The 26,592-nt window shown below is 34.0% G+C and overlaps 1 protein-coding gene across 2 annotated transcripts in view; it reads left to right on the top strand.

Moving 5' to 3' along the window:
* The first annotated feature begins 6,035 nt into the window (after nucleotides 1–6,035).
* Nucleotides 6,036–26,592, top strand: part of LOC117919391 (myosin-11-like) — a 50,903-nt gene continuing 30,346 nt past the window's right edge. For both annotated transcript variants that reach the window (XM_034836574.1, XM_034836576.1), the window contains exons 1-2: nucleotides 6,036–6,394; nucleotides 8,527–8,655. In XM_034836574.1, the coding sequence (XP_034692465.1) occupies nucleotides 6,344–6,394; nucleotides 8,527–8,655 (180 nt within the window). In that variant the 5' untranslated portion in view covers nucleotides 6,036–6,343. The remainder of the gene's footprint in view (nucleotides 6,395–8,526; nucleotides 8,656–26,592) is intronic.

Below are 26,592 nucleotides of genomic sequence, written 5' to 3'. Positions count from 1 at the left end.
TCCAATTTCTAAAATTCTAATTTTCACATTTATTTATTCAATCATCATGTTCGTTATTTATTTATTTCTAAAATTCCATCGAAATCCCAACTTCGGAATTTAATTTCTCATTTAAAAAATTCTCCTGTTCGCATCCATTTCTTTAATTATTTATTTCCGTTATCATTATTCTATTAATTTATTCATTTATTTATTTTAAAATTCCATCCTTAAACAATTTATCAAAATCCCGACTCCATAATTAAATTTCCCATTTCAGAATTTTTAATGTTCACATTCATTTATTTAATCATTTATTTTCGTTATTATTATTCTATTTATTTATTCATTTTAAAATTTTATCTTTAAACAAATTTTCGAAATTCTTATCTCCAAACTTAATTTCCAATTTCCAAAATTCTAATTTTCACATTTATTTATTTAATCATCATCATGTTCGTTATTATTTATTTATTTATTTATTTATTTCTAAAATTCCATCCCTAAATAATTTTTCAAAATTCCAATTTCCGAAATTAAGTTTCCAAGCTTCAAAAATTCTGATATTCATGTTCATTTGTTTAAATATTATTTTCGTTATTATTATTATTATTCCATATTTATTTATTTATTTATTTATTTTAAAATTTTCAATTCTTCAAAAATCTGACTTCCAAATTTAATTTTAAATCTCAAAAATTCCACTATTCACGTTCATTCGTTTAAATATTATTTTCGTTATTATTATTATTATTATTATTATTATTATTATTATTATTCTACATTTATTTATTTATTTCTTTTAAAAATTCTAATCATTAAAGTTCAATTCTTCAAAAATCTGACTTCCAAATTTAATTTTCAATCTAAAAAATTCCACTATTCACGTTCATTCGTTTAAATATTATTTTCGTTATTATTATCATTATTTCATTTATTTATTTGTTTATTTCCTTTAAAAATTTCAATCATTAAAGTTCAATTTTTCAAAATTCCATTTTCCAAATTTAATTTTCAATCTAAAAAATTTCACTATTCACGTTCATTTGTTTAAGTATTATTTTATTATTATTATTATTCCATTTATTTATTTATTTCTTTCTTTTAAAAAAAATCCATCTTTAAACAATTCTTAAAAAATATGACTTCCAAATATAATTTCCAATCTAAAAAATTCCACTATTCACATTCATTTGTTTAATGATTATTTTCGTTGTTATTATCATTATTATCTCATTCATTCATTTATTCATTTATTCATATATTTAAAATCTTATCTCTAAATAATTTCTCAAATTTTCAATCTCTAAATTCAATCTACAATCTCTAAAATTCTATTTTTCGCAATTATTTACCTAATCTTTATTATTTCATCATTATTATTATTTCATTCATTTATTTATTCACTTATTCATTTATTTAAAATTTCGTCTTTAAATAATTCTTCAAAATTCCGATTTCCAAATTTAGTTATCCGAAATTCTAATTTTTTAATTTTCGAACTTAATTTTCAGTTTCCAATATATGAATTATCGCATTAATTCTGTTACTTATTTATTATTATCGTTTTATTCATTTATTTCTAAAAATTCTGCATTCGAATGATTTCCAAGATTTCCAATTTTTATAATTCAATTTTCATAGTTTCTACTTCTCAAATAATTTTCAATTCTGATTTCTTTCAAAATTTAATTTCCAAAGTCCCAATTTTCGTAATTTAATTTTTTTAAATCCCAAACTCTCAAATAATTTTCAATTTTTCAATTTCTTTCAAATTAATTTCTAAAATTCTCATTCTTACATTTAATTTCTAATAATCCAATTTTCAAATAATCTCTAAAACTCTAATTTTTAAATAATTTCTAAGACTCCAATTTTCAAATAAATTCCAAATATCCAGTTTTCCCTCGAACAGTTTTAATTTATGTTCGATGATGCATGTGATATGCTTTATGCTTTTTATTGTACATAGACCCCATTTTTATGATAACGCATTGCTCGTTCGTGGCCCAGGTACGTACTACTCCCATTCTAGTCATTCTCTATGCATGTTTTGATTCTCATATGTACATGATCGATTTGAGTATCCATTAATTTTCCTATTGATTGACAGGTCAACTTCATTTTATTAGTAGAGACCCGACTTTATGGACATAGAGGGGTGCTACAGTCTTTACCGTACCTTCCCGATAAGTAACTTGACCCCCGAGCTCGATCCGGTTTTTCACATACCACTTTTTCCAAAATAAGGAGTCATACTTAGAGGTTTTTTTTCTTATTTTATTTACCCTTTTAAAAATAAAACAAAAATAAGTGGCGATTCCAAGTCATTTTTTTAATAAATAAAATCATTTTTAAATAAAAATCAAGCTCACCATCGAGTGGAAAACGTATGAGCAGAAATGCGAGGTCCACAGAAAGTATATGTATTTTAAAGTACTTTTAAATGAATCTAAAATAAAACTAATTTATAAATGTTGTGTTTCTTTTTCTATAGTTTTTCAAATAAGTGAATTAAAACTTTTTTTTTAAAAAAAAATTTATTTAAATATTTTAACTTGTCATTAAATAAGAAAATATATTTTATGATTTATTATTTTAGACCCTAGATTATTTTAATTTTCATTTTAAATAAATATTTATGTCCCATTATTTTTATTATTTTCAAAATAAATAAATTATATTAAAAATAAATAAATATTTATAAATTTGTTTTTTTTTTTTAATTACAAGCAAATTCTGATATTAAACAAATTAAATTTTGCAAAAGAAATTTTAAAATATTAAAAAGATAATAAAAAATAAAATCCTTAAAAATAAGCCAAGCAAAAAAAAAAAATGAAAAACAAAAATTTAATTGAAAAGACCCAATTATTCAACAAAGAGTCCTTTAGGCTTAAGAAAGGGCGTGAAAATGAAAATACCAAAAAGTGAGACCAAAAAAAAATAAGGACAAAAGTAAAACAAACCGATGAACAAAAATTCAGGCACAATGATGAGACAACAGAATCGATTGATATAAACGTGGAAAAAGATGAAAGCACAAGAGAACGACATCTAGGGATAAGAAAACTGGAAGATTGATTGTCCGACGTGGCGTTGAAAACTATTTTCAAATAAACCATGTTTGACTTTCCCCTTACTTTTCTTTAGCTTTTAAAATTAATTTGAAATTATTAAAAATTATCTCAAATTGTGTAAATTCCCTTCTTTCTTTTTTTAAGAATATAATATGAAACATTTTCAAAATTTTATTTTTCAGAGATGACGGTATAAAAAATATATGTAGTAGATAGAAATATAAAAAGGAGTGAGATACATGGTACGAGTGACGGTCCGTGATTCACGATATATATTCAAAAAATAAGAAACATGAAATGTTTTGAGATTCAATAATTATATTTTCCTATGCTCTATTCCATGAATATAATTATAATTTATCAATCAACCTTTGTGTGTATTGTTTAATCTTTGTGTCAATCTATTAATATGTTTGTAATAAAGTTGAATAAAACAATGCACATAAAAGAATTTTAATTCATTATATGATACAAAAAGCATATATAAAAAAAATTGACTTAGTAAAATTTGATCAATGTAGAAATCACAAGAAAGCGTATCAAATTTATAATTCATATATGTTCATCTCTTAAATAATATTATATAGAATATTTCCTATGTTAATATATATTATAAATGACAAAATCGAAACAACTATTCATTCCCAAAATACTCTATATTTTCTAACTATTTGTATCAATCTATAACCCTAAAAAACCAGGTCAAGTAGATAACACCCAGAGGGGGTGAATTGATGTATTTAAAAAAAATTAAATAAATGATGAGTTTTTAATCCAATTAAAACTGTGAGATATAAAGGATAATATATATGATCAAAGTAATCACAAAATCACATAAATAAATAATGAGACACGATAATTTTTTACATAAAAAACTCATATTAATAGAGGAGATAAAAGACCACAAAGTTTAAAACCTCTGATTTAAATCTACTATATGAGAACAAGTTTCATGTTTGGGACGAGGCAACCTCCAATTGCTTAATATTGAATACGCTTCAACTTTGTTAGAGGAATACGAGTTTTCAAACAACTCTCAATTCAATACTAAATTCAATGCTCGAATCCTTTCATGAGAGATTGGGAATGGTGTCGTTTGTCAAGCTTGCTCTTTGATAAAATTTATCAAATGGTGGGTTAATAGGGTGTATGCAATCATTTAGCATGTGATAAAATAAAAAAGTAATATATATATATATATATATATATATATATATATATATATATATATATATATATATATATATATATATATATATATATATTTATTTATTTTCTTTTCTTTTTAAGCAGCTCAACATGGTGTTATGTTATCCTTTTTGACCTTCTCTTGATGGAATTAGAATGATGGGAAAAAGGGTTAGGAAAGACCATGAGATGAGGTTTGGATCAAGAATAGAGAGATGTAACTTCGATTGATTTCACTAAAAGAGTGGAGCAGAATACTTGCGTTTCATATACATTCCCTATATTGCTTTCGGTGCAAAGCAAAATTATTGGATTTTTTTTCCTTTAATTTAGTGATTGAACAATATTTAATTTGTCATGAACCCCCGCTTGATTATGGAGTACATAGACTGTTTGGGAATATTTTTGAAATTAGTTCTTGAAAATGCTCATATAACATCTTTATAATAAAAGTTTATTTGTTAGAATTTGAAATATTATTAACTTATTTTTTATATATTTTAAATATTTCTTAAAAATATAATTTATCTATCATATTTTATTTAAATTATTTTTCATATTTTTATAATTAATTTTTAAAATGATAAACTAATTAGGTTACTCAATTTGGCGAGATATAATCATTCAATAGTTTTACATTGGCCCAAGGTGAATTGAATTAGGATAAGGTTGACAGTATGAAGAATCAAAATGCTAAATTTAATTTGATTTTTAAAGTATAGTGTCAACTATTACAATTAGTTTTCTTAAAGTATCTCTTTAATTTTGGGTTTGGGTCAAGATAAATTTGATTAAATTTCGAAATTGTCTTTTGAAAAAATGATTTTTAAAAATACAAATTTTAATTGAGGTTGTGGGTTTGAAAATAATTTTAAAATTGACTTATTTTGATAAATATTTTTTTTAAATGGATTTTTGTCAAAATGCCTACTATGGGCAACGTGGAACATGCGCTAAGATGGAGAACTTAAGTCAATGTCAAGAAATTTATTGACATTAATAGTCCAATATTAAAAAAATAATTACAAAAATACAATACTTTTTGACTAATTATTTTATTTTGATATATTTAAAATTGTCTTTTTTGAAAAAACAAATTCAAATTTTATAGTAAATAATTCAATTTTTATATTCAACATATATTTTTTTTTAAAGATAAGTTATACATAAAATCCAAATTATATTTTAATAGAATAATGCTTAAAAATATTTTAAAAATTTATAGCAAGAAGGCCTTTTTACGAAAGAACACCTTCCACAAATGGTAGATCCTACTTGGTAATTGTTTTCGAAAAAAAATTATTATTTTATGTTTTGTAAAGTAAAAATTTATTTAGGAACCTGAAATATTTTTAATCTATTTTTAATATATTTTAAAAATAATTTTATATCTAATACTTTATTTTTAATTATTTTACATGTTTATATAATTAATTTTTAAAACATCATAAAAATATAAGTGAAAAATAATCAAAACCAACTAAAAAATTGTTATATGAAAACATTATATTTTAATGAAAAACACATTTTAGTTGTCAAATATGTTTTATTGTTATTTTATTTTGGAATTGTTCTTAAAAAATAGTTTCCAAATAAAGCCTTAATATTTTCTCAATTTATTCTGTATATGGTTTTCATTTTCATTTTTATTTTTATTTTTTATAATTTGGATATTATTGGAATCAAATTATTTGGAGAAAGAAAACACATATTCTCACCTTATGTAATTAGGTGTATAACCCACTATCAACGACTCCCTGCAGAGTTTTTTCACTCCCCGCCAAAACAGAGAGAGAGAGCGAGAAACCAGAGAAAGTAGAGAGAGAACCACACAAATTCCCTGAGAAAATGGCGAATTTGAAGGGTTTTCGAACAATGTCACGTCCACAGACCAAATCAACCACAACTACAACCATCTTCATCTTCGATCAGTTCTTCACAAAATTCTTCTACCGCGATCAGCTTATCAAAACCATCGCATTAATAACTTGTTCCGGAATTTCATTTTCGGGGTTCGATTCCGAGTTACTGATTCTTCCAAAAGATGGGAGTTTCGCACCGGTTTGGACCAACTGCTGGAATTGTTCGAGTTGGTGATGGAAGAAGAAAAATTCAATGTAGCGGGCTTTCCGTTGAAAATTGAAATGGTATTTGGTGTTTCAGTATAGATTTACATTTTATTCTTCATTTTATTTGAGTGTTTTCAGCTTATAGCCTTGGTTTTTTGTTCTCGAATTCCACATGGACTACATATTAGCAAATTTTATTTAATTTTGGTGTATGTTCTTTGAATTTTCTTCTGCCTTATTAACTTTTAGGGAAATATACTGGAAATTTCGTAAACTTAGGGTGGAATTTTTAAAATGTACTACACACAAACACTTAGAGAATTACTGAAGAAGTATATGATTATAATTGATCAAGACATTTGATGGTTCAAGAAATGAAGGTGAGGACTAGCCGGCTTTCAGAGAGTTAGGCTTCTATGGGTATTGACATGTCAGTGTGCCGCCTGTATTATAGAAGAGAAAACTAGGAGCATTGTTAGTTTTATGAGGAATCTAGCAGCCAGAAAAACAGATAGATGTGTTTTTTTATCAGGATTAGTCAGAAGAGATGAGATCATGTGTTTGGTCCAAGATCATGAACTAGGGGAAGATCTTCACTCATTTTGAGGATATAAACATGTTAATAGGTATGTCAAGACCCCAAATTTTCGATAAAACTTGGGAACCAGTGGAAAAATATATTTTTCACTTTGCATATCTTTTTTACTGTGCTAAAGCTTTGGATGCTGCCTCTTTTATGAATTAGTCTACAATATCTGCTAAGTCCTGTGTGCTCCTAGTGAGAAAAGGATCCTCACTTTATAAGATTAAATGGGTGATGTTATGCCGCGACAGATTTGTTGTCAATTCTTGTAGTTTATCTTTTTCTGTTTGTTTTTTTCTTCCTTGTTTTGAAGGTTGATAACTTTGAATGAATTCTCTTCCTCCCACTTGTATTTTCTGCTCTATTCTGCAAGAAATTCCACTAATCATAAAAAAGGATTTCAAAACAGAAGTCACATATAACCACCATGCCATTTTTAGTCGATAAATATGCTCAATGACAAGCATATGCAATACAGTTGCAAGTAAAATTCCATCGTATATTTTTTTTAGTCTCAGTAAAAAATTCTAAAGCTTTTTCTTAAAAATGAAACTGAAAGTGCTTTCCAAATTTTAATTAATCGATCTTAGCTATAGCAACTGTGAATTATTTCAGAATATGACCATATAAAGAAATTTAAGAACACTAATGGACATTTATATTTTGAATTTACTTTCAACAACTTAAAGAGAGAAATAATCAAATCAGTAATGAAGGAAGCATAATCGCATTTAAAGAAGAAATCAATGATGTTTTGCTAATTTTGAATGGTGAAGAATGTGAAAAAATTTGAAACTAGGGACAAGGTTGATGCAGAGAATAATTTTGGATATGGTGCTTGCATTGACACCAACTGGACTTTTCCTAGAGCAAGGAATGAACACTACATACAGCAAGCTTAACCAAATAATGCAATAGGAATTAGTGGTTGTAATGATATACATCTCAAATACTCAACCTGATGTTGGGCTGTATTCCATAGATGTTAATAATAGTGAATATGTTGATAATATCAAAGATACTACTGATATTCTTAGATGTCTCAGCATTTTAATAAACATTTTAACGTTTTCAAATATCAGTTCAAATATCTATACATCTCTAGACATAGTTACATGCATGGTATTTTGATAGAAACTTAGAACACCACATAAGATTTTTGGTTTGTAAATTTTGAGGCTAATATATGAAACTTCAGGTGAGCTTCTTACCTATCACACACACACACACACACTTATATATATATATATATATATATATATATATATATTGATATCTGGCCATGTCAGTAAACATCTTGACAGTTTTGAACATCAGTTAGAATATCTATATATCTCTAGGCATAGAATATCTATACTTCTCTAGACATAGTTACATGCATGGATTTTGATAGAAACTTAGAACAATACATAGGATTTATGGTTTGTATATTTAGATGCTAATAGAAACTTCAGGTGAGGTTCTTACCTACTAGACATTTGTGCATGCATGCACACACAAATATTGTGAAAATTGTCAATTATGCAAGCATTTGCATTTGAGTATCAAAATTTTGCTATCTCATTTTATTTTTAGAAATGCATTCACATTTAAGAACTGTGTCTTCTGGAATTACCTACTGCTGCAGGGCACTTCAGTGAAGATCACTGTTGGTTCTCATGTTTGGGTTGAAGACTCGGCATTGGTTTGGATTGATGGACAAGTATCAAAGATTACTGGACAGGATGCTGAGATACAAACTAGTAATGAAAAGACGGTAAATAGTATTCTAATGATGTCAGATTATGTTCCTTTCAATCTAATGGTCTTTGCATCTGTTTCTTTTATGGGGCACTTCTTGGAGCATTTTCGATATTTGAACTTCCTTGGCTGTTTGGATTGCTTTCTTTTCCATGTGTTGGATGGATCTTTGTGCTACTTGTTTTGTCACTTACATGTAAATGGGTCAACCCCTTCCCTTTTCTATTCTAGGATATTCATTTTACAGATAAAGAAAAAAGGATGCCATGTTGACATGCCCTTCTAATGCGCGAACTCCTCAATTTCATGGGCATTTCCAAATAATCCTTAGATTGCCTATATGGTCAAGCTTTGCCTTGACTTATTTTTTCATATCCTGCTGGAAAGAACAAATAAACATCAATTCTATGCACACTTTACTGGCATCATGTCTAAAATCTGAAATACTAGAGTTCTGTTTGTTCATATATTCAATGGGGTAAGCCATATACAGGAACACAGTTCTTTGTGAAAACATATAACAACCATATAACCACTGAACACACCCAATGAATGGAGATAAAATAGCTAGCCACACCACATCAAATGGGAACATAGTTCTTTATGAAGGTACACTATCTAGCCAAAGCAAATCAAAAGGGAATATAGTTCTTTATGAAAGATTCTTGCATTTGAACTTCTTTCTTGGCTAGAACATTTGTTGCACAGTTCTCTCCCTACCCATCCAAACAGTCAATGCTCCAAGTGTTGCAAGTTGGTCTCTAATCTATTGCTTAAGGTACTTATATTTTTTTAAGAAACTAAGCCCCTTGAACTTGCTTAGGCAATTGCCACTTCCAAATTCCCCTCTACTTCACAATCGTCAAAGACTATTGGCCTCTTTCAAACTATCTAACAAAGATAAGATTCAACCTCAATATCGAAAACTTTCTATTAGAGAAAAATAAGGAAAGAAATTATGAGAATTATGGATGGTGCCCAAAATTATGGGTATTGTTATAAAGTTTGGAAAGATATATGTTGAAGTTGATTTGAGATTATTCTCATAGGATTCTTTGTATATTTTCAACTCTCTTTCATGAACACCTTGTTATGAAATGATACTCGCAACAATAATTTGAAAATAAAATAATAAAAAGAAAATAGAGCAAATAAATAAAACAATGGACAAAAGTACTTATATGGTAAAACCCTTCTAATTATGAGGGAAACTTTCATGGAGTAAGACTGAAAAAATATTCACTATGAAGACAAAATTATAACCTCTCTCTCAATTAGAGGGAGAAAATATAAAAGCTCATAGAAGGATGGAGACCTTTATTTATAACACAAGGAAGCTCCCCAATTTTTGTCTCTTAACCAACTTCAACCTTAACATTTTCCCGCTTAAAGTCATGTTGCTTACATTACTGTCAAGCCATAAGAGGATCTACACTAGTTGAATTGATTAGTATTAATTGGTTTTGTCAAGACATTCGTTAGATTGTCCTTCATATGAATCTTTTGTATATTCATGGTTCCTTCTTCCACCACTTCTTGAACAAAGTAATATTGAACTCTTATTTGCTTAGTCCTTGAATGAAAAATTGGATTTCTTACAATGTGTAAGGCACTCTATTTGTCATAGAATAGAGAAATCTTCTTTTGTTTGTGTCCAAGCACTTTTAATAACCTTTTTGATTTAGATAGCTGCCTTGCAAGCTTGTGTAGCTACCATGTACTTTACTTTTGTTATCGATAAAGCCACAACAATTTGGAGTTTTGAAACCCAACTCATAGCTCTTCCTGTAAGTGTGAACACATAGCCCAGAGTAGATTTTCTCTTATCGGGATCACCTGCAAAGTTTGAATTAATATAGTCTTTGACGATGAATTTTGATCCTCCAAACATAAGGTAGCATTTGTGGTTCCCTTGATGTATCCAAGGAGCCTCCTAACTATATTACAATGCTTTCTCCCTGGATTTGCTATGAACTGACTTACCGCTCCCGCTGCTTGTGCAATGTCTGGTCTTGTACAAATCATAGCAAAATTAAGCTACCCACTGTAGACGATATTGGGATTGAGCCCCTAAAAACAAGACATGATGTAACAAAGTTAGACTTGACTATCCCCTTGCAATTCCTTTTACGCATTGACATTAATTTGAACATTCAATCCGTATTTCTTACATTGTACATGACTTGGGTGCATTAAGAGTTATACAGAGGATACAAGTCATGGATTCCTTACAAGTAGATAAGTTGTCTACAATCAATTCATAAATTTGGGCAATCCAATGGAGATTGTAGTGCACTACCTCCTAATTGGAGGGATGACTTGTCTTGACTGTTGGGATGGGTTTCCCATGGTGAGTACACTAGTGAATGTGATGCATATTGGACAAGACCTACGGTGAGTTATCATGTAAGACTATCAGTTGTCATAAACTACTATATTACATGGACTCTCAACCTTGAAAGGATATTGAGATTGTGTTGAAATCAATAGGAGATCTTGACCTATGTTTGAAACCCTAAAGCAGTCATATATCTCTAAGGATTGAGTCACTGTTGATGGAAGCTGGTGGCAATAAGAATTCTCAATAGGAACACCATGATATCTCATGGGTTTGAGATAGCGTGTCCCATTGGGTGATCCAAAGGACATATGATCATGTTATTTGATCACATAATAAGTGAGACTTGTAACTCAAGGATTTGAGAGGTAATTGTAATCTTGATAGGCGATAGCACTACCTTGTTGGATTACAGACACCAATTCATAAGAAGTTTGCATGTAGTGGATAGTAGGTCATAGACTCGAGCTTTGTTTTGTTGTTATTTACATAGGTTATTGAAGTGCAGTTGATTATCGGTAATGAGATGTTGAATCAACTTTAGAGTTTGATTATGAGGGAATTGACATTCCTATGGGTCCCATTGGTCTCCGCTCTGAGTTCATATATCATGTTGATATAATTTATGAGGGTTGAATTGACTTTTCGTTCATTCTTGTGCATAAGGGCGTTTTGATAATTACATAAGGTTGCATGGGGGATAGTGAATAAGGTTTCTGAATTGGGCTAATTGATTAATTGAATGCCTTAGTATGGTTAATTAATTAATTAAGGCTTTTTTTAGGTTAGATTAAGTAACTCAAACCCATATGACTTAACCCAATAGGAGAAACCTATAAATACCCCTTTATAGGGTTAGAGTTTCCTAATGGTCTTTTGACTGTTGTCTTCCAGATCCAAAGAGAGTGAGAGTTTAGGCATCCACCCCTCTAAAGTCCACTCTTTGAAGTGCCATGGACATGGTTCGAGTCATTGGGTGGAAGACTTTGGATGTATGAGACCTCCAAAGCATTTAGGCATGTTCTTCACTATGAGAAGATTGATTTGGGAACATCCAGATCCAAGTATGAATTTCAAATCTCTAGATCTTTATTCTAAAATGGTTTTGAAGCCATTATTTTCTGCTACTTTAGATTTAGAGATCCCTAAGGATAGATACATGCACCCTACGAGAATCAGGGTATGGGAACGGAGTAGTCCGGGATTCCCAACATAATAACATATGCATATAGTGTTCAAGATAGTTCCATTAATTTCCCTTAATTACTAGGACTCATATTTAAGGATAATTTGTAATTCACATAAAGTAGGATAGAAATTGGATTACAATTATGCATGTTGAAGCGGCATAAAATTTTCTTCAAATAGTTTTTCTGTGAAAGCCAAATCTTATGCTTTGTCTACGTCAGTGAATTTGCATCCCTAGAATGTTGTTTACTGGTCCTAGATCCTTAATCTCAGATATCCTCATCAATTGTGCCTTTAATTCTCAGACTTGATCTTTGTTAGAGTTTGCAACCAACATATCATCCACATACAATAATAAGATGATAAAATCATCACCCTCAAACCTTTTGCAATATATATAATGGTCTGAATTAAGTTTGTTGTACCCAAGGCTTGAAATAAAAGAATCAAATCTCTTATGCCAACATCTCAATGCCTATTTTAGATCGTACAAAGATTTGGTTAACTTGCAAAACAAGTTCTCTTTCCCATTTTCTTTAAAATCTTCCAATTGGAGCATATAATTTTTTCTTTAAGCTCTCCATGAAGAAACACAATTTTCACATTTAATTGCTTAAGGTGTAAATCAAATCTAGCACACATAGTTAGGACTATCTGAATTGATGTAAGCCAAAAAACTGCAGAAAATATCTCATTGAAATCAACACCTTCTTTATGAGCATATTCTTTAACTATCAGCCTTGCACAATATTGCTCCACTTGGTCATTGCTATCACGTTTGATCTTATAGATCTACTTGTTTCCAATAGTTTTTCTTCTAGGTGGTAGTGACATAAGTTTCCATGTCTAGTTCTTATGTAAGGCTTCAACTTCCTTTTGCATTGCTGCCATCCATAAAGATGAATCTGAACTGTTTGTGGTCTCTTGATAATTTGAATACTCTCCATCTTTTGTAAGGAGACGGTATGAAACATTGGTTCCCATAACAAACTTTGAGTGCTAAGAAGGTTCTCTTCTTTCTTGGATTAACTGTTACACTTTAGGTGTCTCAGACTTGATTGGTACTTGTTTATTGTGTTTTGGAACTACTTAAGAAAATTTTGATTGTTCTTAGTTTGATTGTTTGTTTCCAATGAAATTTATAGTATCTGCATTTTTCTTTATTGTGTTATCTCCTTCTTCACTTTGTAGCATGTCTTCTACAAAGATGACATCTTTGTTGATCATAACCTTTATGACAGTGGGATCCCACAGGCAATACCCCTTACCCCATCACCATACCCCAAGAATATATATTTTCTAGATTTTGGATCCAACTTTGTTCTTTTTTGGTCATTATACATCACATAAGTAAGACACTTAAATATGTATAGGGAGGAATAGTTCGTTACCTTACCGGTCCACATCTCCATAGGTGTCTTCATTTCAATTGCTGTTAATGGAGACCTATTAATTATATATAACATGTGGTTTTGGTTGCTTTAACCTAGAATGTTTTCGACAGCCTTGTAGTCTTCAACATAACTTTCATTCTTTCTAGAAGAGTTTTATTTGTCCGCTCTACTACATTATTATGTTGTGGAGTGTGGGAAAACGTGAATTATGGTTGTAAATTAATGGCTTGTATTTTGCTATATAGTAATTATGCTAGTTTAGGAGAGTTTGTTTGTAACAGCCAGAATTCCTAGAATTAGGTTAATTTAGTTAGTTTCCTATTTTGTTAAAGTATCCCATAAATCATGGGATTTGATATAGCCTAGTAATTAGTTTCCTTTTCTATAGCTAGGATTTTTCTGTATAAAGCTAACACCAAATGTAGTTTTCTGAGAAGAATGAAAATGAAATTATTCCACAATTCTGCTCTCTCAATTTACGTCATGGAGTGTAAACAACAGTTTTCTATCGTTGTATGCCCTCTTGACTATAAAATGCATTAAACTCCTGAATACAAAATTCTCCTCCATTGTTTGTCCTCGAACATTTAATTTTCTTTCCCATTTCAAGCTCCCTCGTGCTTTAAAGGCTTAGATACTAGAAAAACATTTGACTTTCTCTTGATGGGGTATATCCAACATCTTTAGAAATAATCATCTACAAACAATACCAAATAGTTTGCATCTCCAAGAGATGTAATTGATAATTCCTAGACATCAGAATGAACTAAGTCTAGAATGCCTTTAATTTTTACTGTAGATTTACTCAATCTTAATCTATGTTGCTTATTGATAACATAATGATCATAGAATTGTAGACTTACAATTTTGAGTCTCAGAAGCAACTTTTGATTTAAGAGGGTTTTCAAGCCCTTTTATGATGTGTGACCAAGTTTATGATACTACATCTCTGCCAATTCTTCTCTAGAGTTTGCAACAAAAGTTTCCACCTCTTGATATGTCCTCTTATACAACATGTAGCAATCTTCTTTGCCTTCATCACTATAAGTGCACCTTTGATAACCTTCATGATTCCCCGTTTACCATGAAATTCATATCCAAGGTCATTCAATTGTCCCATTGATAGAAGATTCTTCTTTAAGTCCTTCACATGTTGTACCTTCGTAATGGTGCGAATCATGCCAACATTTATTTTTACTTTGATGGAGTCAATGTCAGCAATCTTCAAGGCATAATCATTACTCTCGTATGCATTAATCCTCCTCAAATAGGTTCATATTGGTGAAACTATTCTCTATGAGAAGTCATGTGCCATGTTACTGCTGAGTCAATTAACCAACCTTCAACAAATCTTTTTCTACCTCCTGCAACAGTTGTTACCTCGTTGTACAAGATGTCGTCTTCATCTGAAATACTTGCTACACAACTCTGAGTATTTGATGACACAAATTCTTTCCCTTTCATGTTTCTTTTGATCCCTCCTTTGTAATGCTAATACTCATTTTCCACGTGCCCTTGCTTTCCATAGTAATAACATTTAACTTTCTTTTTACCCTAAGACTTTGACATGTACTGGTTGTGACTCCCACTAGAACCGCATTCTCTTGATTTTCCTCTAAAAATAATCAGAGCCTCGGTTTGCTGAGAGGATCATATTCAACCTTCCTTGTTTTTGCGTTTGTATTCTTCCTTAAGTGTAGTAGCCACACCATCATTAAAGACTGACATTGTCCTCCAAACACAATTTGCCACATTTATGATGAGATGATCTTATGAATCAGGTAGACTTTGGAATAGAAGTTTGAAGAATTTCTGAATTCCTTTATTGATCCTTTAGGTACACACCATACACATATATATACACAACTGATTGAATAAGAAAAAATCAATCTAGCTTGATTCTCTCCTAAAATTAGGAAACTGAATCATCCTAAATGATCTCTCCTTCTTTATTCCTAAAATACTTTCCTAAATTAAAAAACCCTAACTTTGAATGCCAAATTTCAACACTCCCCCTCAAGCTGGAGAATATATATCATATAATCCCAGCTTGCAAGTTAAGTCTTCAAAGTTAGGCCTAGGTAAAGCTTTGGTGAGGATGTCTGCGGTTTGGTGCTTGGTAGGAACATAGTTCAATCTAACCGTCTCACTAGTCACCTTCTCTGTGATGAAGTGTCTGTCAATCTCAACGTGCTTGGTCCTGTCATGATGCACGGGGTTCTTTGCTATGCTTATAGCTGCCTGATTATCACACATCATCAGAATTGGAGATGAACTCGTTTGCCCCAGTTCACTAAGAACCCTTTTTATCCAAATCCCTTCACAGATTCCCTGTGCAAGAGCTCTGTACTCAGCTTCTGCACTACTTCTGGCTACAACTGATTGCTTCTTACTCCTCCAGGTAACAAGATTTCCCCAAACAAAAGAACAATATCCAGAAGTGGACCGCCTGTCAATGATGTTTCCTGCCCAATCCGCATCTGAGTATACTTCAGTGTCACGGTTCTCTGTCTTTCTGAAGAATAGACCTTTCCCTGGTGTCATTTTTAAATATCTAAGAATCCTGTAGACTGCTTCCATGTGTTCCTCAGTGGGCTGTGCATGAATTGACTTACAGCACTCACTGCAAAGCCAATATCTGGCCGAGTGTGTGAGAGATAAATCAAGCGCCCGACGAGCCGCTGATATCTCCCCCTATCTACCGGTGTACTTTCTTTCTCGATACCAAGTTTCTTCTGACTATCCATAGGAGTATCAATTGGTTTGCATCCAAGCATACCGGTCTCCTTAAGAAGATCGAGTATGTATTTTCTTTGAGAGACTACAATTCCCTTCCTTGATCTAGCCACTTCCATACCAAGGAAATATTTCAAATTTCCAAGGTCTTTAACTTCAAACTCCTCTGACAAATACTTCTTCAAATTCTGTAATTCCTCCATATCATTCCCAGATAGAATAATATCATCAACATAGACTATCAATATGGCCATTTTCCCGGCATGAGACTTCTTGACAAATAGAGTATGATCAGCCTGACCTTGTTTGTAGCCCAGCTTCAGGACTGCTTTTGTGAATCTATCAACCAGGCTCGGGAGATTGTTTAAGGCCGTACAAGGATTTTTGGAGTTTGCAAACCTGATTCTTTGCCATACTTCCTTCGAAACCAGGTGGTATTTCCATGTAGACTTCCTCTTCTAGGTCACCATTTAGAAACGCATTTTTTATGTCCAGTTGTTGCAAGCACCAATCTTGATTGACAGCCAATGAGAGAAGAATCCTGATAGTGTTCAGTTTTGCAACAGGAGCAAAAGTCTTCTGATAGTCTATCCCATAGGATTGCGTAAACCCTCTAGCTACCAAACGAGCCTTGAATCTCTCGACTGATCCATCCGCTTTGTATTTTATGGTGAAAATCCACTTGCACCCCACGGGCCTCTTCCCAACCGGCAAATCTGTGATAGTCCACGTCCCATTCTTCTCAAGTGCATCAATCTCATCTTGTACTGCCTTCTTCCATTCTGAAATTTTTAATGCCTCTTGTATTGTGTTGGGAACCTGAGTATCATCAGAGAAGTAGCAAATGCTCTGTAAGATGGTGATAGCCCTTCATATGTAACATAATTCCCAATTGGGTGATCTGTACATCTCCTAACACCCTTCCTCAATGCAATCGGCAGAGTAGAATCATCAATGCTGGGAATTAACACCTCTCCAGCCCTATCCTCACCTATGTTCTCTTCAGGAAGACTTGAATTGGAGTCAATATATTGGCCACATGTTGACTGTGATCCGTGCTCTAATTCCTGTCTTTTCCTCCTCCTGATGTAAACTTGTAAGTTCTCATTAGCAAGTTGTGGGGCTATAGGTTGAATAGGCATGGGAGACTGGATGGTCATAGGAGATGGCTGGACTGATGACGGTATGGGTGTGGACAACTCAGTGGGCGCGAATTGAAAAGGATTTGATGACTCTGAGTGAAAAGAAGGTACACCCTCAAGAAGAGACTCCCAAACTTGATGTTCATTCATGCTCTCCCCTGAACATGAGATTTGGGATAGAAGAATACATGTTCAAAGAAAGAGACGTCCATGGTGGTGTAAAATCTTTTGTTGGTTGGAGAATAGCATTTGTACCCTTTTTGGGTTGGAGAATACCCTAGGAAAATGCACTTATTCGCTCGAGGAGCAAATTTGCTACGATTTTGAGGATACACATGAATGAATGCCGTGCAACCAAATACTTTGAGTGGTAAATCAGAAGAGGCTACACGGGTGTGAGGAAATTGTTTTAAGAAAAGTTGACGTGGGGATTGAAAGGTAAGCACTCTGGATGGCATACGGTTAATCAAATAAGTAGCTGTGAGAATAGCTTCCCCCCAGAAATAGTTTGGAAACATTAGAGGAAAACATAAGGCACCGGGCAACCTCCAAGAGATGTCTATTCTTGCGTTCAGCCACCCCATTTTGTTGTGGGGTGTCAACGCAAGAACTTATGTGGATAATGCCGTGATTTTGAAGATAAGTACTGAGACTACTAGTAAAGTATTCCTTGCATTATCTGACTTGAGGACTTGAATTTTGGAATTGAATTGATTTTGAACCATAAGATGGAAGGTTTGAAAAATGTGTCCGACCTCTGACTTTTCTTTCATAAGGAAAACCCATGTTACCCGTGTATGATCATCAACGAATGTCACAAACCATCGAGTGCCAGAAATATTTTTTATCCGGGAGGGACCCCACACATCACTATGTACTAGAGAGAAAACAGTCGAAGGTTTGTATGGGATTTGAGGATAGACTGTTCGAGTATGCTTTGCAAACTGACAAATTTCACAGTGATAAGATGCTGGATTTTTATTGATAAATAATTTGGGAAACAATTTTGCAAGGTAAACAAAGCTAGGATGACCAAGGCGATAGTGTAACATTATAATCTCACTATCTTTATTGACCTTAGAATTTGACACAGAATTGAAAGACTCTAACATACTCTGAGACTGTACGCAACTTGCTTGAGAAACTTGGTTTGAGAATTGACCACATGAGAGGAGGTAGAGCCCGGAACACAGTTCAGCACTGCCAATCATCTTCCCCGATTTCAAGTCCTGAAAAACACACAAGTTTGGATAAAATTTAGTAACACATTGGAGATCACGGGCTAATTTGCTAATGGACAAAAGATTACAATCCAAGTTTGGAACATGGAGAACAGAGTCAAGATACAAGTCTTTAGTAAGTTTTATAGAACCTGTCCCGGCAATTTTTGACTTTGAACCATCAGCAATATGGACGGATGAATGACCATTACTTGGCTTGTAATTTTGAAGAATGGTAGCATCTCCTGTCATGTGATCAGAAGCACCTGTGTCCACTATCCACGACTTCATTCCTCCTCGATTAGCAGTGAAGGCTACACCGGTAGTACTGCCACTGCCAACCTGGCTTAATAGTTTCTGTAGCATCTCCATCTGCTCTTTGTTGAATGGACTAGGCTCGGGAACAGAGGTGCTCTCAGAGTTGGCAGCCACGTGTGCTCTGCCATCTCTGTCAGACCGTGGCTTTGGTTTCCAATCAGCTGGTTTGCCATGAAGCTTCCAGCAAGTCTCCTTATAATGGCCTGGTTTCTTACAATAATCACACCAAGGCCTATCCCGTTTCTGACGATCTCCACCACTACTATTAAATGACCGAGTCGCAAGGGCAGAGGCATCCAATGTTGGGGCAGGTTGCTCTTTGGATCCCATCATCACTTTCTTTCTACTTTCTTCACGCCTAACCTCTGAAAAAGCCTCCCTGAGACTTGGCAGGGGTTTAATGCCCATGATTCGGCCTCTAACATCATCCAATTCCCTGTTTAGTCCTAGGAAAAACTTGAACAGTCTCTTTTGTTCCACAATTTTCCTGTATGTTGCTGCATCATCAGGATATTTCCATGAGTGAGTCTCGAATAAGTCAAGGTGCTGCCAATACCTTGTGAGTGTGTTGTAATACTGAGTAACTGTCTGCTCTCCTTGGCGGAAGTCATGTAGGGCTGATTCAACCTGAAAAAGTTCTGAAATATTTTCAGAACTTGAGTAAGTTTCTTTGGCTGCATCCCATATGTCCTTTGCAGTCCTAAACAGCAAGAAATTTTCACCTATGTCATTATTCATGGAATTGATAAGCCATGACATGATCATGCTGTTTTCAATCTTCCACTTCCTGAAACCCGGTTCTGTAGTTTCTGGCATGACTGCTTCTCCAGTGAGGTACTCATCCTTTCCTTTACCGCAAATGAACAGCAACACAGATTGTGACCACTGTAAGTAGTTATGGCCATTTAATTTGTGTCCTGTGATGAGAATAGGAGAGGAATCACTACCACCAAGGTTTGGAATTTCAGATCTGCCTCCTAATTCTGGTGACGTGACGCTGGATACTTGTGATGATGCCATTCCGTATTTCGTCATGGACCGGAAAGGTAGAAGAACACTTCCCAAGGCACGTGCAGGGATTGGAGTTGAGGAAAAATAGCCGGAGGACGTCGGAAAAGCTGATCAGAGGGCTCGCGGAGGCAAAAAGACCCCAAAAGAGGCACGTGCAGGGCTTGGATGGCAGAAACAGGTACGTAGGGTGGCTGGTCGGCGTCAGGCGAGCTTGGAGTAGGAAGCGCGTCGCCGGAAAGTGGCTCACGCGCCCTCACGCGCCGGCGCGTGAGATGCAGTCACCGGCCGGAAAAACGCGCGTGGGCGGCGCGTGGATGGTTTTCTGGCTCCGGTGTTTTTGGAAAAGTTGTAGATCTCCTCCAGACGCTCCTTGCGGTGTGAAAAAAACCGTCGCCGGAAAAGTTCGCCGGAAAAGTTAGCCGGAAAAGTTCGTCGGAAAAGTTCGCCGGCGGTGAATGTTTTTCTGACGACGATTACCGACCGGAAAGCGTTTTCTCCCTTGGCTCTGAGAACAGGGACTGATGACCGGAATGAGAGATGGTCGGATTGAGAGATGGCTAGAGAGATTTGGCCGGAATGAATGATGGCCTGAATACGAGGTGGCCAGAAGGGATTAGGGTTTCAGAAAACTGGCTCTGATACCATGAAGAATTTCTGAATTCCTTTATTGATCCTTTAGGTACACACCATACACATATATATACACAACTGATTGAATAAGAAAAAATCAATCTAGCTTGATTCTCTCCTAAAATTAGGAAACTGAATCATCCTAAATGATCTCTCCTTCTTTATTCCTAAAATACTTTCCTAAATTAAAAAACCCTAACTTTGAATGCCAAATTTCAACAAAGTTCAACACGTTCTTTCTTTTCTATGTTATGCTCCATAGCTGATAATTGAGAGAATAGAGTTTTTAGGGTGTTGATGTGTTCAGTCATTGAAGTAGATTCTGACATTTGAAGACCGTATAGTCTTCTTTTCATGAAGATTTTGCTATACAGCAACTTGGCTTCATGTGGTTTTTTCAAAGTATCCCAAATTTCTTTTGTTGTCTTTAATTATGAGATGCTGACAATATATTATCTGCTATTGCTAAATACAAGCTTAAGACAGACATCCTCATCCATTTGCTCCCACTTTTGTCTTGAACATTTTCTAGCCTTTCACCAATTACTTTTAGGCAATTTTCCTTTCTTAAGATGACTTTCATTTTTCACAGCCCAAAATTGCTTGCATTGAACTTTTCCATTTCAAATTTGGCCGTTATTTGTTTCACTTTTACAGTGAACAGTAACCCATAATAGTAATAAGTACCTATGTGTTAAACACTAGGAAAGTCCTTAGGAAAGTGGATGAGTCATAATGGTCTTACTTAAAACCTGCTTTCCTTAGGCTCTTATTACTCGTTTGACATAACTTTCTTAGACATATACTAACCACACAAGTAACCACTTACTGTCTTAAACTTGGCTTTAATATCACTGTTATAAAATGATATCCGCAACGATAATTTGAAAATAGAATAATAAAAGGAAAATAAAGTAATAAATAAAACAATGAGCAAAAGTACTAATGTGGTAAAACCCTCTTAATTATGTTGAAGACTTCCATGGGGTAAGACTAGAAAAATATCCACTATGAAGACAAAATTATAACCTTTCTCTGAATTAGGAGGAGATAATATAAAAGCTTACAAAAGGATGGAAGCTTTTTTCTTTTTGGAATGGATAGTGGAGGAGGCTTCCTTTTATCGCACAAGGAAGCTCCCCCCCTTTTGTTTCCTAATCGATGTGGGATTACTTCAACCATAACACACCTATGAATGAATTTATTTCTTTTTTCTTATAGATGTATGCGCATTATTGAACCACATAAATTCTTTTTTCTTATGTGAATTATTTTTTCTACATGGTATCAAAGTAGTTATTTAGATTCAATTATATTTTTTGGTACATATTTTTTTATTGTTTCCAATAATAAAGAAAGAAATGGGTAATAAGTGAGTTAGAAATCAAGATTTTTATGGCGACAAGGAAAATGTCAAAGATGGCCTTCCTAGAGTAGTCCTTATAACAAATTTGGACATGCAAAAGATCGGTGTTGGATTTATTATTGATAAAGCCTCTGTTAGCACACCAGATATTTCTATCTTAGTTGAACAACTTGTCCAATGTCTTAAAAAGCTTCGGAAATCTAACACTGTAGTCTTTGACTCTTCTTTATTTACTCAAGTTTCAAATAATCTTCAGGCCTTCCTATCCTTACTTTCTAATAATGGAACTTGGGTTATCAATTTAGGTGCCACAAACCATACGACAAATAACCTAAATTTTTTATTAGGTTTTACATCAAAATCGAATACATCAATATTTCTTTCAAATGATGCTTCTATTTTCGTGCTTGGTAATGTTAAAATTAATTTCTTTAGTAATTATTCTAGTTTAGAAGTTCTCTATATTCCATTCCTTACTTAACTTGTATCCATTGGAAGATCACTAACATTTTAAATTGTGATATCATTTTTTATTCTTCATTTGTGGTATTTCAAGATTATAGCATGGGAAAAAATATTAGTGAAGATACTTGTTCTCATGGTTTGTACTCTCTTAAATAAATAGACAAAGCTTTACTTTTAGTATCCTCTCACAATAGTCTTGTCTGAAATAAGCATTTAGGTTACCTTTCTAGTATGTCTTCACTCATCTTTTTTCCTTTTATAGTTCTTGAGTCTCATACTAGTGAGGTTTGTCAATTTTTAAACAAACTCATCTCCTGTTGATTGTTTAACATCTAAATCTTTTGAGTTGATTCATTCATATTTGTTTATTTTTTGATAAATAAGTAAGGAATATATTATCAAAAGGCAAACATCCACAAAGCATACAGGTATACAAGGTAGCTAAAACCTCAAAAACAAGATAAGAAAAAAAAACCAAAAGCCTCACCAACCCTTAAGTGGATGCTAACCACTTCAAGAAGCCTATAAGAGAAAACAACTCCTCTCCAATATACAATCTAGCCCAACTCCATAAATTACAGACAAAAGAATTTTTGAGTTTTTGAATTGCTAAAGAACCCCCTTAAAGGCTAGCCTATTCCTCTCCTTCCAAACAATCCAAAAAATGCACAACGGGATGGATTTCCAAATCTTTTTTTTTTTTTTTTTTTTTCCCACAAAAGGGCCCCTCCAGCTAAATAAGACCTCCTTTATAGTTTCTGGAAAGACCCACTGAACACCAAACAAAACTAGGACGATTTCCCAAAGAACTCTAGCCACTATACAATGTATAAGAATATGATTTACAGTTTCTTCTTCACAAGCACACAAAAAACAACGATTAGGGAGTTGCCACCCTCTTTTTTGGAGCTTATCTAATGTAAGCACCTTCCCCCACGTAGCCTCCCAAGCAAAGAAAGCGACTTTGGTTGGAACTCTATCCACCCATATGCAATTCTTCGGGAAGGCGGTGTCATTGGGGTTGACCAATAAACTGTACACTTCCTTACCTCCAAACTGCCCGTTTCTTCTACCCTTCCAAGAGACTGAGTCATCCTCCAAAGTTAGCCTATAGCCCCTCAGGACATGGAGCAAATTTCCTACCAAATCCTATTCCCAATCATTAAAAGCTCTAAAGAATCTTAGATTCCAACCCCCCTGACTGAAATTCTGGTCCCAAACTTCCTCCACCGTGGCGTTCCTATGTGCAATCATGGCAAATAATTGTGGGAAACTTTGGGACAGCATTGTATGGCCGCACCAATGGTCAGTCCAGAATATGATTTTATTGCCATTTCCAACTGTGAACACTATATTTTCCTAGCACCAATCTGTTTTCTTCAAAATCTCCTTCCAAACCCCTACTCCAAACGCCTCATTAGCCTTATTTGTCCTCCAACCAAGGCCCTCTTGCCCATATTTCACCGAAATCACCTACTTCCAAAGATTTTCCTTGTCACAAGCAAATCTCCATATCCATTTGCCAAGCAAGGCCTTATTCAAGAGAGCTAGCTTCCTTAAGCCTAGCCCACCCTTCTCCTTATCTGCACAAACCACCTCCCAATTAACTAAGTGGGCTTTCCTCTCCAAGTTTCCCCCTCCCCAAAGAAAGTCTCTTTGTAATTTTTTCTAACCTTCTTGCTACTACCTTGGGCATTCAAAAAAGAGACATTTGATAAATGGGCATACTAGCCATCGTACTCTTTATGAGAGTGATTCTCTCGCCTTTGGAAATATATTGACGTTTCCAAATCGCAAGTCTCCTCCCCACTCTCTCTTCTACCCCATCCCACACAGAGATAGCCTTATTAGGAGTCCCTAAAGGCAGACCCAAATAAGAAGAAGACAAAGAACCCACCCTGCACCCTAACTCCACTGCCATCACATCAACCTCTTCCGCCTCACCAACTGGGAAGATTTCACTTTTGGCCAAATTGATCCTTAATCCTGACGCGGCTTCAAACCAAAATAAGGTCCAGCTCAAGTGAGTTAGGTACTCTTTCTTTGCCTCACAGAAAACAATTGTATCATCAACAAAAAAAAATGTGGGAAATATTCAAATCCGACCTTTTTCTTCCCCGGATTCTGCACCCTGAAAGGAAGCCCCCTTCAACAGCCCTCCTAATGAAAGCACTCAGCACTTCCATTCCCATAACAAAGAGGTAAGGAGATAGGGGGTCTCCTTGATGAAGCCCCTTGGTACTCGGAAAGAAGCCTGCTGGCACCCTATTAGCCAATACCGAAAATTTAGTTATAGAGATGCATTTCCACATCCATCCCAACCACTTTGACCCAAACCCCATCTTTTGCATAACCTTCATAAAAAACTGTCAGTTAATGCTGTCATAAGCTTTTTCGATATCCAATTTACATATAAGCCCTTTCTCTTTTCTTTTCTGCCATGAATCAATCACCTCGTTTGCTATTAGGGAGGCATCTAAAATCTGTCTACCCATCACAAAAGCATTCTGATCAGGGGAGACCACTCTTCTAATCACTTTCTTGAGCCTATTAGCTAGCATCTTAGCCATCAATTTATACAACCCCCCCAACAGACTTATAGGTCTAAAATCCCCAAGGTTCTCAGCCCCTCCTTTCTTTGGTATTAGAACCAGAAACGTGGTATTGAGGCTTTTTAAAAAGGAGCTTTGTTCATGGAACTCCTTAAACATTTCCATGACTTCCTCTTTTACAAATTCCCAACAATTTTGCCAAAAAGCCACTATGAAGCCATTTGGGCCTGAGGCTTTGTCTCCATTCATATCCTTCAAAGCAGAGTGGACGTTTTCCTCAAAGAAGGGAATTTCCAAGTTCTTAGCTTCTTGGTGGCTTATTTGATCTAACTGCAGCCTCCCAATATCAACCTTCCAGTCTGAATCTTCTGATAGCATCTGTTGGTAGGTGTTAACTACCCTTTCCCTCACTTCTTGCTTCTCTGACAGCCACACCCCATTTATCTTAATTTTGTCCAGGGAGTTATTTCTACGATGGGCATTTGCCATACGATGGAAAAAAACCCGTATTTCTGTCCCCTTCCCTTAACCATAATTCCTTTGAAAGCTGTCTCCAATGGACTTCTTCCAATGACACCCACTTTTTATAATTTTCCTTTGCTTCATTTTTTAATTATGTTTCTTCCTCTGACAGGCTTCTCTTGCTTTCCACCAGGTCCCAAAATTCCACTTGTTGAAGAACTGACATTTTATTGCATTCTAGCCTTTCAAACACATCCCTATTCCAAGATTTTATGTTTTGTTTAAGCTCCTTCAACTTTGCAGCCAACCTAAAGCTGACACTGCCTCTAACCACAATCCCCTGCCACCAACTCCGTAGGAGATCTATAAAACCCTCTACTTGCAACCCACAAGTATTATTTGTACACTCGTTGACAAATTTCCCAAGTTACTTGGCTTTATTTGTTGAAATTGAAAACATAGGATATTCATGTTTTTAAGGATTTTTGTAATATGGTTGCTAATCAGTTTGGTGGTTGCATCAAGATTCTTTGGTTTGATAAATGGTATACAATACCTAAAGGATTTTTTTTTCTACTAAATGTATAATGGTCAAAGGATTATACATAAAACCAATTATGTTAATACCCCCATGTAGCTGAAAGGAAAAATAGGCATCTTTAAAGAATACTAAATCCATTATGTTTCAGATGAATGTCCTAAAATAATATTGGTCTTATGTAGTTCTTATTGCCAGTTATTTGATAAATTGGCTCCCAAGTTGTATTCTTGGGTTATAAATCTACTCTAAAGATTCTTAAATCTCGAAAAATTTATATTTCTTGCTTGTAAGTTTTTGAAATCTTGTTGTTATGTACATGTTTCTCCAGTATATCTTGGTAAACTTGAACCACATGCCACAAAATACATTTTTTCTTGGTATTCTTCCACAAAAAAAAAGGGTACAAGTGTGTTGTGACCTTAGTAACTTGAAATTTGGTACTAAGGAGGTTTCAAGCCTGTTAGGGTCCCTAAATGGTTAGGGTTGATGTCGGGATGTGTGGTAAAGGCACAGTCCACATGGTCTCAGGTTTGATTCATGCTGCTGGTTGAATGCCTTAGATTACCAGGTGTTGGTTGTGACAAGCATGG

The sequence above is a fragment of the Vitis riparia genome, chromosome 7, assembly GCF_004353265.1.
Source record: "Vitis riparia cultivar Riparia Gloire de Montpellier isolate 1030 chromosome 7, EGFV_Vit.rip_1.0, whole genome shotgun sequence".
NCBI classification, from domain to species: domain Eukaryota; kingdom Viridiplantae; phylum Streptophyta; class Magnoliopsida; order Vitales; family Vitaceae; genus Vitis; species Vitis riparia.
Note: the sequence above shows the minus strand (reverse complement) of the source record. Positions and strands in the feature narration are given on the sequence as shown.